Genomic DNA, 11,910 nt, shown 5'->3' with positions numbered 1-11,910 from the left:
CACACACACACACACACACACACACACACACACACACACACACACACACACACACACACACACATCAGCTCTGACCCATAATCAAACACAATGGTCCTCTGACAAGATAAACATCTCAAGTGTGCCATCTTACCTCTTTGGCCTTCTGTTTCAGCCGCAGCTGCTCGGGGTCCTCTTGTCGCGAGCGTGACTGCAAAACATAAATAGCAATTAGAGAGGATCAACAGTCAAAACACACAGAGACATCTGCTGGAATCAAATAAATATGAAAAAATGAAGGCTGTCAATCAATGAAAATATTTAATCGTGATTAATTTAATGTTTTTTTGTTGTTTAAGAAAATAAACAAAATAATGAGTGTATAAATGTGATCTTTACTCGCACAAAAAGACATGCAAGTATGACACGAATAATGTAGCTTTCTCCCACTTTTTAGATGTACACTTATACTACCATTCAAAAATTTGGACACAGTAAGATGCTGTATTGTTTTTGACAGAAGTTTCCAATTTATCTGATGAAAAATACGGCAAAAACAGTCATACTGTGAAATATTTCCTATTTTAATATATTTTAAAATGTAATTTATTCCTGTGATGGGGAAGTTGAATTTTCAGCAGCCATTACTCCAGTCTTCAGTGTCACATGATCATTCAGAAATCATTCATATGCTGATTTGGTGCTCAAGAAACATTTACTATTTTTATTAATACTGAAGGTTTTGTGTAAACTGTGATACAATAGAAAGTACAAAAGAACAGCATTTCTTTGTTTGACTTTTTCTGTAAGAAGTCTTCGCTGTCCCTTCTTTTTCTTCACTGATCATTTTAATGCACCCTAGCTGAATAAAATAATTAATTTCAAAGTTTTGAACTGTAGTATACATGTATAAAGATAGACAGAAATAAAGAGAGTATAAACAGAGAAAGAGGGACAGAGAGAGAGCAAGATAGAAAGATATTTATTTTAAGTTTGACAAGGCAGGATTAAAAAAGAATCCTGAAATGTAGCAAACAACAATTAACATCATAAAAGAAATCATAATTAAATCATTAAATCATAACAAATTACGAGCAATTATAAGTAATGCTAGCCTGCATTCCTCCACGCTGATGTTCACATTATTCATATAAATGGTGGCGTTTCATTTGTACGTTACTTTACTTATGGCTAATCATACTGCGTTGATAGTGTATCACTTTTATTATTATTTGTGTGTTCATTTATATAATTTCCTACATTTCAGTTCTTGAAAAAGTAGAGTGTCTAAATAAGCACTCAATTTGAGACTCAGTGCACTTAGAGCCATTTCTATGAGCTGTGGTATTGGACAAAAGTGAAGTGAAACAAGAGAGATTGAAACAAATACTGCAGATTCACTCTCTCCCTGACACACGGAGTCTTGTTTTATTCTCAATATCATATTTGGAATCCATACATTGTGACGCACTGAATCATAGCGTATCTTGTTTGAAAATAAAATAAAGCCATTAATCATAGTTAATGAATCGCAAGCATCAAATCCATTGTAGTGTGTGAGAGAGAAAAAAAAATCCAATTGTACCACTGAGTTTGGAAGACTGAACCTGTTCTGAACTTAAATCAATGATCAGAACCTCTGGCCAATGCTAGTATTAGAGGTGTGTGTGTGTGTGTGTGTGTGTGTGTGAGAGAGAGAGTATGGCTGGAGGTGGATTACTAACCTTAGCTGCCTTCATTAAAATTTCTCTCTCCTGCTCCTCTTTCTTCTGTTTCTCCAACTGGTCAAGTTGCTCAAAGAACTTCAGCTGAGAGCGAACATCCTCCACCTGCTCATACCGACTATCCTCCTGCACACACATCATTAACATTACACACAGCCTTACAGGCTCACAACAAAAGCTGACACCCAAAGGATGGAGCGCTTTTGAGACCGAAACCCGCAACAGCCTCTGGATTCATAATTCCGATTCTGACATAAAGGAAACACATCCAGGGTACAACAAAATGTGGTAAAGAAATATAAAAATATGTTACTATCAACATACTTTAATGAGCTAGCCCAACTGGGTCAGAAGCAGACTTGCCTTGTAAGTCATGTTCTTTTGCTGGGCGATCAATGAGACCTTCTCTAGAAGGTTTTGCAGTCTCTGCTGAGTGGCATGAGAGACGATGTTCACAACCTCGGGACCCAGCTCTGTCACTCCAAACCTTTGGCCTGACCACATACAGGACAACAACTGTTAGCTCTGGTAAAACAGTACATTGTAGTAAAATCGAATACAAGATTTTTCTGTAACTAGAAGTCTCACCTATCTCTAGTATCTTGTGCTGTAGCATGCTGGCGGAGAGGAAAGCTTCATCCTTACAAGACCGCGTGACTACGCCAACCAGCTCTGAGTTGGTGGCCAGGATACGAGCGCTCTCCTCCGAAAGATTAACGCCTGCCATTGAGGCCACGTCATTAATGTCATCATCATCCCTGGACAGATTTAGACATACAAGAATATATGTTAGAAAGAGTTTGAGAGTCTGTTTCTCTAGTTTTACAAATGCTGCAAAACTATACCTACAGTATACTATACTGTAACTCTTTTGTATAACTACTCAAATTACAATTTATCATACTTTCAAGTATATAAAAGTATATAATATATCTGTGTAATATATCTATTAACATTTTAAATAAATCATGTTAATCTTAGAACTCTTATAAGGTAATTTTTTTTTAATAATTAATCATTTATATGTTCAGTACAATGTTGTTATTGTCAACCAAAACTACAACCTAAAATAGTTCATTAATTTAAATAAAATAAAATAAAAATATTAAGATTTAAAAAAACTTAAGTCAAAATTTTTAAAAAGTATAAATGTTGGCTTGACCACTAAGTGAAATAAAATACATTTAAGTTGAATTACTAAAATTACTTAAAACTAAAACTTAAATGAAATAAAGCTAAACAGAAATACTTATAAAGAAAATAATTAAGTTGACATGAAATAAAAACTATCAAAAAAAATATAAAAATAATAGCTAAAAGTATATAATACTAAAATAACACTGGTTCACAGTATAAAAATGTATATTACACTGTTACGTGACCTATGGTCATGATAATGGCACTGTAACGGTCATAATTCACACACAAACTACTGTGTACAGCCTGAAATGAATTAACCTTGAGGAAAATGCAACATCATTTCATCCCAATCAGTTAAGCTAAACTTTGTGTACTACTCATGTATGTTGTGCACAATGTCTCCTGGGTAAACGTTAAAGTGAAATGAACACAACACAAACCTGAAAGTTCCTCCAGCACCATCCTTTGTTTTATTCTTCTGAGCTAACGCTACAGACACAGAGCCCGGAGCCAGTTTAGTGCTACTCACAACACCATGCTTCACAGCGACTGAAAGAGAGAGAGGTTACGTTTTGTGTCATTATGTTATGAAACAAAACAGACAGTGATGGATTTGACGGACACACTCACCTGTCTGGATCTGTTTGAGCTGCACCTGAGGCTGACCCACCACTATGTGGCTGCTGTGGGGTTGACCCCTGAGTGTCACCATGGGAGTGGTTGTCAGGGTAACCTGAGGGGGCTTCACTATTGCCCCCTGCTGTGGAGGCTGCAATACCTGAACAACAACATTGAATGCAATTCTATAATTACAACCGATGAGAGAATTTTAGGCCAGCTGATAGAACGGTCATTAATCATGTATATTTTGTTTTTAAATATTTGTTTATATATGAATTCATATTTATTACTGTTATAATAGAATGTATACATATTTTTTCACATTTGTTTCAAATAATTAAGTAATGTAATAATAATAACAAGAGGTGCCTTTGCACCTAATTATAATAATATTATTATTTGTTTATATCATATAATAGCAATTACTATTATTATTATTGTTATCATATACTAATAATAATATGTGGAATGGGACTCAGAATGAAATTTAACCTTTTATTAACACAAAGTTTCATAAAATATTTCCATGTTATTATAATTGCAATATGACTTATTTCAACAAAACGGTTTTGAATCCATATCTTTAACTACATGTTGTCACACAAAGTTTTTTTTTTAAGAAAAAATTATTCAAAACTAATCTGCTAATCTTTTTTTCTGAAAGATTCATACAAAAGAAGAGTCATTTATTTGTGAATCAGACTGACCAGTTGCGTTGCAGCGTCTATACCAGTTTGTTGATGCAGTGCAAGAAACAATTATCTGTCCACTTTAGTGAAGAATGCAGATATTCAAGAAACATTAACAAAACTATGTCATAAAAAATAATTTTGCTTTTTTTAAAATAAATCCGTTTCTGAATAAGAACTGGTTCACAATTCCTAACCCTTGTCCTTTATTAGTATTATCAGGCACAAAACCTTACTCTTTGTCACCGACAGTCAATATTCCACACTAATATGTAAGAAACATCAGTTAGTTATAATGATATGCATATGATGTTTCCTATTGTATTAATTGACACAGCTCAGAGTGATTTTTTTACTTTGCCACAGGGCAAATACAGGCATTACCATTCAACAATTTAAACTATGTACTAAAGCAATTAAACTCCAATGATTTAGCTCAGTGTAAATTAAGACTAAACACCTAATTTTACCTGCAATGTGCTGTTAGCATTAATAATCCCAACAGTGTCCTTTCACCTCACTAAACAACACATCAAGTAAATTATGCATGTAGGTCTGTGTTTACCAGAGAGGCAGTCTGGCTGGAGTTACTGAGGGCAGGCTGGATGAGCGTGCGGGGAACTGTGGCGGTGGCACCAGCCGTGTTAGAGCTGGTTAGCACCACAGTGGGCGCCTGGAGGGCCTGGCTCTGCTGGATGAAGGCTGTGGAGTCAGGAGTGAGCTGTCTAAGAGCTGGAAGACTCCTCTGAAGAAACACATGGAAAAGGAGGAATTAATTGTGGGAAATAGGACTGTCCCGATTATAAAGTTTTGGCTGGCAATTAATCGTCATACAAGCAAATAATGATTTAAAGCAACTCCATTTGCCTAGGCACTAAGCAGGCAGGGTGAATGCTGCAGAGTGTTAACACAACCACCAAAATGACCACGCTGCTTACATGTGCTTTGTGAAACAGGGCTAAATAAAATAAAAATCTTGTTCAATAAACATTGCATAAACTTAACCCCAGTTTGCTCTTAAATGATTTTTCTCCAATTAGTAGATGCTTACAGTAATTTATTAAATGTTAATTACTATATAATTATCTAGTTCCGAATGACATGAATTGAGTTGCATTTTCATTCAATTTTAAGATCTTTACCTTAAGGAAAGGCACTAAATAAGGCTGAGGAGAGGAGTTGAGCTCTTTGTAGAGCCTGCTGGTGAACTCCTCTGCTTCAATTGTCCCTTCCTGAGGGGACAAACACCAAAAACAACTCATACATAGGGACATTTTAGCATATTTAGAGGTTCATATCCCCCACGACCAATGACTAATACAGTGGGTTCAAAAGTCTGAAACCATATTAAAATATTAATTTACATTTTAGAACATTTAAAAAAAATGTCAAACAAAGAAAAGTTACAGTGTAAAATGAAGATTCTTTACTATTTCCATTTAAGATAATTTGTGAGCTTCTGAACATTTTTAAATAAAACTTCAGAACGTTTCCATTAAAGCACATCATGATCATCAGGTTTCATGCAGCTCAAGTACATTTCTGCAGGCAAACAATATAATAAATTATTCAGAAACCATATTAATTTTTCAATTACACTTTTTAATGAAATTATGCTTGATAATATAATTTTTTCATTTAAAATAAAAAAAAAAATGGTTCAATTGTATTAATTAAATTAAAAATCTTAAAATGTATGTAATTATTATAAGAATAAATTATTACATATTACACTAAACATTAATACTTTTATTCAGAAAGGACACATTAAATTGAGCAAAATTATCATGTTTTTCACCAAAATATTAAGCAGCACAACTGTTTTCAACATTGATAATAATAAGAAATATTTCTTGAGCAAATCAGTCTATTAAAATTATTTCTGAAGGAAATGAAGTGACACTAAAGACTGGAGTAATGGCACAGGAATAAATTAAATTTTAAAATATATTAAAGCAGCACTATGTAACTTTTGGCGCTCTAGCGGTTAATAAACAGAACTGCACACATCCCGCGGAAGAACATTCCAACCTTAGAGCTACTTCTCTAAGTTTATGTCTATGGCGATTCACGCAGGTATGTGTTACTCCGCAGCGGTGGCGACCCGACCAGGCTACAATAGTCCAAATATAAGTACTTATTATAACTGTACCGTAGTGATTCGGAATAAGACAAAAACGAAGTTTGGAAGATGAATTCATGATGTACTCTCTCATTATATATACATTTTGCAAATTTTGAACACAGAAAAAGTTACATAGTGCTGCTTTAAAATATAAACTGGTCATTTTCAGTAATATTTCATAATAATAATAATATTGCATATAGTACAACAATATTACTCTTTGCTGCATATTTGATAAAATAAATGCATCCGTGGTCAGCATTAAAGACTTCTTTAAAAAATGTGTAAAAAAAAAACAAAAAACTTTTGAACAGTAGTGAACAAAATAGAAGCATTTTTATGAATGGTCACAGATTTGGACCCCACTGCAGGGGTAGACTATGAAACACCCATTTAACAAAGTGACAAAGGTAATCTGTTCAATTCAGGTTTTACACACAACATTTTAAAAAATAACAGCTTGCACAATTATGATAAAATGTCAACATTTTTTCACCGAGTTAGTAACATGCAAACACACTCAACCTCTGAAACTCACCAGCAGGTTCCTGACCAGCTCTTTAACGTTAGCGACAGTCTCTGATGACTGCTTACCACTAGTGGCCAGCTTTATCAGCGTGGACAAGAAGTTCCTACATTTCTTTACATTCTCCATTGTCTCCTATAAAAAAAGAAAAGTGATTGCATTAGAACAATGTAGATTTACTCTGCAGCAGCTTAAGGTTATCTTGCATCCGTACCTTGGATGCATACAAATGTTCAGGTTAAGATTTAATGGCATGAGCCTTGCATCAGTTGGGGATATCAGGGGATTCCCACTCTGAGAACAGACATTTCATTTAGGTTTGCACTTGGAAATCTCCAAACTCCTTTTTACCATATTTAATCAGGTCAGTTTACAGACCTTTCGAGAAGCCTTTAAGCATGAAGCTAAACGTTCAGGACCGTTTCTTTGGTTGTGAACCAGCGTGTCTTTGTGTGACTGCTAAGTTAGTGCAGCCTCTCACCGTTGCCGAGGAGACGGTGGTCCCTGTGGCAGCAGTCACAGTCCTCTGGGCGGTTCCTGCCTGCACTGACAACACTGCACCTACAGAGGAGGCCTGCTGACACCAGACAGAAGGAGTACAGAGAGAGAAGATAACAGCCACCTCAGAAATACACCTTACAGCACAGACTGATTCCTGTCATTTCTAAAGGGACTGTTTCTACATGATGTGCCTTTCATAGCTACCTGTACAGGTGGTCTCTGGAGTGTGGTAGTGGCCGTGCTGCTGGCTGTAGGAGAGCCCTGCTTTATGATGGTGGTAGGAGTCACCTGTCGGGCCATCAGAGGAGTTCCAGGTGCCTGCAAATATCAGACAGACATCAATGAGCAAATGCTGACATGGAGAATTAATTAAAAAGAATGGAACCAACTAGTTAATAGCTAACTTGCTCAACAATACAGATGGCTTGATGTCCCAGGGCCAGTGTGAGAGAATTTTATTGCTAGTTGACAAACTTTCACATACCCCATTGGACCCATGCTGTGTTTCGCTACATTTTATGCTTTAAAACATTGCATTTTTGTGATCAAATGAATAATCTCAAATCAGAATAAAACACTGTTACTGAATAAAAGTAACATTTTACACCATATTCCACTGCTTTCTAACAATAGTGTATTTATGAATTAATACTAGGGGTGTGCGATATTGACAAAAAATAATATCTACGATAACGATAATTAGACGATATTTTGCTGAGTGTGTTATTGTGCTGGTACCTTAAGGACTACCGTGGACAGCTGACTCCTAAAGTTTTTGATATTCTTCATGTTCTGTGTGGTGGTCAGTTCACACTGATAGAAATTAATATTTTCCAATAAATTTAAACTGATTTTTGCATTTTATGGGCTTTTCTACCTTTATAAAGCCATTTTTCTAAAAGTGTCCATTATCTTTTGAGTCAAATTCTTACATTTAATCAGTGAATTAGAATAATAAGACATTTGGGCTTTTACCAAGCAAATGAAATCAGTATCAACAAAATTCATCTTTGCAATGCAGAGGAAACACAGAAGTTGCATCTGAAGTGGCATTTAGATGTATTTACACACTGTTTAATGCAAGACATGAATGTATTTAACCTGCAATTACAAAGGCATATTTTTTTTTATATATTAAACATTAAACATTGAATACTGATATTTGAAATGATTTAAATATTAAAAGATACTTTGAATGTCAACGTATTAATAAACTGAATCATGCAATGAAAGAACGCACTCTAATATACGCGCACTAGTCTAGACTTCACGTAATGTATGCGTGCACTCTGTAGGGGTGTTTTGAATGGTTTTTGCAAAATACTCGATAACGTTAAATCACACATCGTTGAAACAGCAATTACAATATTATCGCAGATTATATATATCACACACCCCTAATTAATACACATTTGGAATTACACAACTATTTAAAAAAACAATAAAATTGTAAAATAGTATTACAATGCAAAATAACTTTTCTTAATTTTAATGTATTTAAAAATAATAATAATTTGGTTCAGAATTTAGTTTAGAATGTTTTCTGCCTTTCCAAAATTGTCACTGATCCTACCACAAGTATGATAAATAGCTATTCAGCCAAACAGAAAAAAAAATCCTATTGTTAAAAGCATACCCCATATTATAAACTATATAAGTCTATATAATAATATAATACCATAAATATATTTATTATTCCGCAGTCATTCTGAAATATGTACTGCAGGTGTCAGTTGAGTTCGGGGGCGGTCAGAGGGTATTACCTGTGCAGAGGTGATCTGCCCAGGGGTGGTGCTGGTGGGGGCAGCAGGACGGGCGGCCTGAGACTGGGCCTGCATCTGTGCCAACATCTGCTGTGGGATCATCAGTAACTGACCACTATCACTACGCACCAACACCATACCTGCACACACAAACATGACACATATAGAAAGGCTGACATCACTTCCTGTGTAAATTGTTATTCATTAGTGAGATTTTCCTATTGATCTGACTGGAGTCAAGTCTGGCAACTGTGCCCTGCTTAGAGGCACGGAGAATAATGCGCACAGTTGGTGGCCTATATTTGCACAGCACACTGAGAACCCTACACACTCCGTCTCTGTTACCGTGTGAACCAACGGATGTGTTCTGAACAGAAACTGTTGGTTGGAGAATCCAGATGGCCTCTTGTAGAAAAATCTGTCAAGTATTCTGTCTAGCCAGACAACAGGCTTGTCAGAATGAGCAGAGCATACAGTCAAAAGAAAAATCACTAGAAAAAGAATAACTTTATGTGCATTTCCTGAAGCAAGTACCAGTGCTTGTGACTTTGAGGAAGTAAGAGAATAGTGTCGAGGTCTTCACTAAAATCACCCAGTAAAAGGCCGGTCACACTACACTTTTCATTCCATTGACTTTCATTCATATGTATGTGAATGCTGAAGACTGGAAAGGAAACGCAGGCTTATACAACAAACTTTCAGTTTTCTAGTTTGGTGAACTTTATCCTGCAAATTTGTATCTTGCCAAGACGTGTGACCAATAGAAGATTATTACGTCAAAGCATGACCTCGTAGTGGATTGTGTCTTTTTAAATTTTGTATTTTTTATTAGTCATTAGCTACATGATGAATTTATGTTTAAAAAAAAAAAAAAGATGCTGCAGAGCGTGACATCCGAAGAAATTTTACATGCTCAAAGAGAAGTGTAACTGCCCCTTAAAAGAGAAGAGAGATAGAGGAATGCGAGACAGAAAGAACTGAAACCAGTATATATTAGCATTTTAAAGTTCTTATAAAATCACTGGAAGTTACATTTAAAACTTTTTAGCACTGAAATTGAATGGAAGAATCTAAACCTTCAACCTCAAGTTAAGATAATAACTAAGAATTTACCAAACGTTTGAAAGGAATCATATTTGCTATAACTATGGCCAAACTTCAACTCAACATTTCCCTTCAAATTCAGCTAACTTACTACTGGTAAAACACCTTAAAATGTGTTGATTTTAAGATGAAAAAAACTCACTTGGAAGATGATATATTGATATCAACATGCTTTCTAACTATACTTTGAACGCACAGTTAAAGGCACAAAAATGCCATCATTTACTCGTTGTCGTGTTGTTCCAAACCTGCACGATTTTTTCTTCTGAGCACAAAAGGAGATGTTAAGCAAAATGCATCTCCTTTTTTTCCCCGTGCAGTGAAAGTGAATGAAGCTGTCTGAAGATCTCCTTTTGTGTCGTGCACAATAAAGAAAGATATGCAGGTATGAAGGATGTGCAGTTGTAAGGAGAACTATACTTTATATACATTTCAGGAACTTTAACTGCTCTACTGTTGTTGTATGCACCACTTACAGTGTGCACCACAAACTTCGCACGAGATTACAGATGGCTGTTAAAATCTCTACAACTTCCTCTATTACACAAATTCACATCATTATACACACATGCAAGGGGAGTGCTAGTGTGAGTGAGGTACCTGGAGGTAGCTGGATGTTATGGATGTTCTGGCCCGGAGTGCTCTGAGGGAGTCGGGGCGCTAACACCTGTGGCGCAATGGCCCTGATGGCTGGACTCGATCCCGCTGCTGCTGCTGCAACAGTTACCGGAGCCGCAGTTCTCGCAACCCCCTGCAAAACAGCCCCCTTGGCCACTCCAGGGCCGAGAGTCATGGTGCCGGCGAGCTGGATGATAGTTTTAGTAGCCTCGGACTTGCTCGCTGAGGCAGAAGCAGGACTCTGGTTCATCAAAAGAGGGGTCGTTGTAGTAGTAGAAGTAGTAGTAGTAACGTTAGTAGTAATTCCCGGGGTCGCTACATTGGCTACAGTCGCCGAAACGGTGTTATTGTTATTACTCCCGTTAATAGTTAACCCTGTTCCAGCAGTTTGCATAGATGGCCTGACAACTGTCACTGAGGGACCAGCACTGGATGCTGCCGCTGGAGGATTCCCGTAAGAAGACTGTATCACTGTGTTTGGGCTTGGGGCGACAGTGACAGAGTTTCCGTGTCGTTTCGCCACCCCGGGCCCGTTATTAACAACTGGGACAGAAGTTGAAGCGTCGTCTGATGATGATGATGGGCCACTGGACACTGGGGTGCCGCTTTCAGTGTGCGGATCCATGGCATAGCCTCCGTTCAAATTTTTTTAGGGGGACACAAAGTTCAGGTGGTCCTTTTTTTCTTGATTCGTTAAAAATATAGTTATAAATATTTTAAAATTTGAAGTCTAACACATCTTAAGTTAAACATTATTAAGTGTAGTGAAATAATTTAACAGCCGCCTTCTTTGCAGTGTTTAAATCATTTTATAGTATTGAGAACATTTATATAAAATAATGCATGCAATACTGTAGGTTTTAGGGAGGAATTAGATTTGCATGTATCAGATAGGAGCTCATCTGAGATGGTACAAAGGCAAAGGCACCTCTCCAGTATGTTGTTAACCTATCGTTAATTACTTTGAAACTGTCAAGAAAGAGCTTTAAATCAAATATCTTAAATATTGAATTTGATAAACTAATTGTACAGCTGTAAATAGTTTGTCATTTATGAAAAAATGCAGATATTGAGGTTTAAAAGACTATAAATTAGTATATATATATATATACAGGGGATA

At 36.2% G+C, this 11,910-nt stretch overlaps 1 protein-coding gene across 1 annotated transcript in view; it reads right to left on the bottom strand.

The window, feature by feature from the left end:
- taf4a (TAF4A RNA polymerase II, TATA box binding protein (TBP)-associated factor) overlaps positions 1-11,432 on the bottom strand; it is a 14,859-nt gene extending 3,427 nt beyond the window's left edge. Inside the window, exons 1-13 of the mRNA XM_016443672.1 lie at positions 10,773-11,432; positions 9,069-9,208; positions 7,510-7,623; positions 7,286-7,381; positions 6,817-6,939; positions 5,296-5,385; positions 4,719-4,898; positions 3,474-3,621; positions 3,284-3,392; positions 2,292-2,461; positions 2,067-2,197; positions 1,704-1,829; positions 124-190 (exon numbers count right to left, since the gene is read on the bottom strand). Of these exons, the coding sequence (XP_016299158.1) occupies positions 124-190; positions 1,704-1,829; positions 2,067-2,197; positions 2,292-2,461; positions 3,284-3,392; positions 3,474-3,621; positions 4,719-4,898; positions 5,296-5,385; positions 6,817-6,939; positions 7,286-7,381; positions 7,510-7,623; positions 9,069-9,208; positions 10,773-11,415 (2,137 nt within the window). The 5' untranslated portion in view covers positions 11,416-11,432. The remainder of the gene's footprint in view (positions 1-123; positions 191-1,703; positions 1,830-2,066; positions 2,198-2,291; positions 2,462-3,283; positions 3,393-3,473; positions 3,622-4,718; positions 4,899-5,295; positions 5,386-6,816; positions 6,940-7,285; positions 7,382-7,509; positions 7,624-9,068; positions 9,209-10,772) is intronic.
- Positions 11,433-11,910: the final 478 nt, after the last annotated feature.

Source organism: Sinocyclocheilus anshuiensis, unplaced genomic scaffold (assembly GCF_001515605.1).
Source record: "Sinocyclocheilus anshuiensis isolate Anshui unplaced genomic scaffold, SAMN03320099.WGS_v1.1 scaffold51, whole genome shotgun sequence".
Lineage (NCBI taxonomy): Eukaryota > Metazoa > Chordata > Actinopteri > Cypriniformes > Cyprinidae > Sinocyclocheilus > Sinocyclocheilus anshuiensis.
The sequence above is the reverse complement of the archived record's forward strand: the minus strand, read 5'-3'. Positions and strand labels throughout refer to the sequence as shown.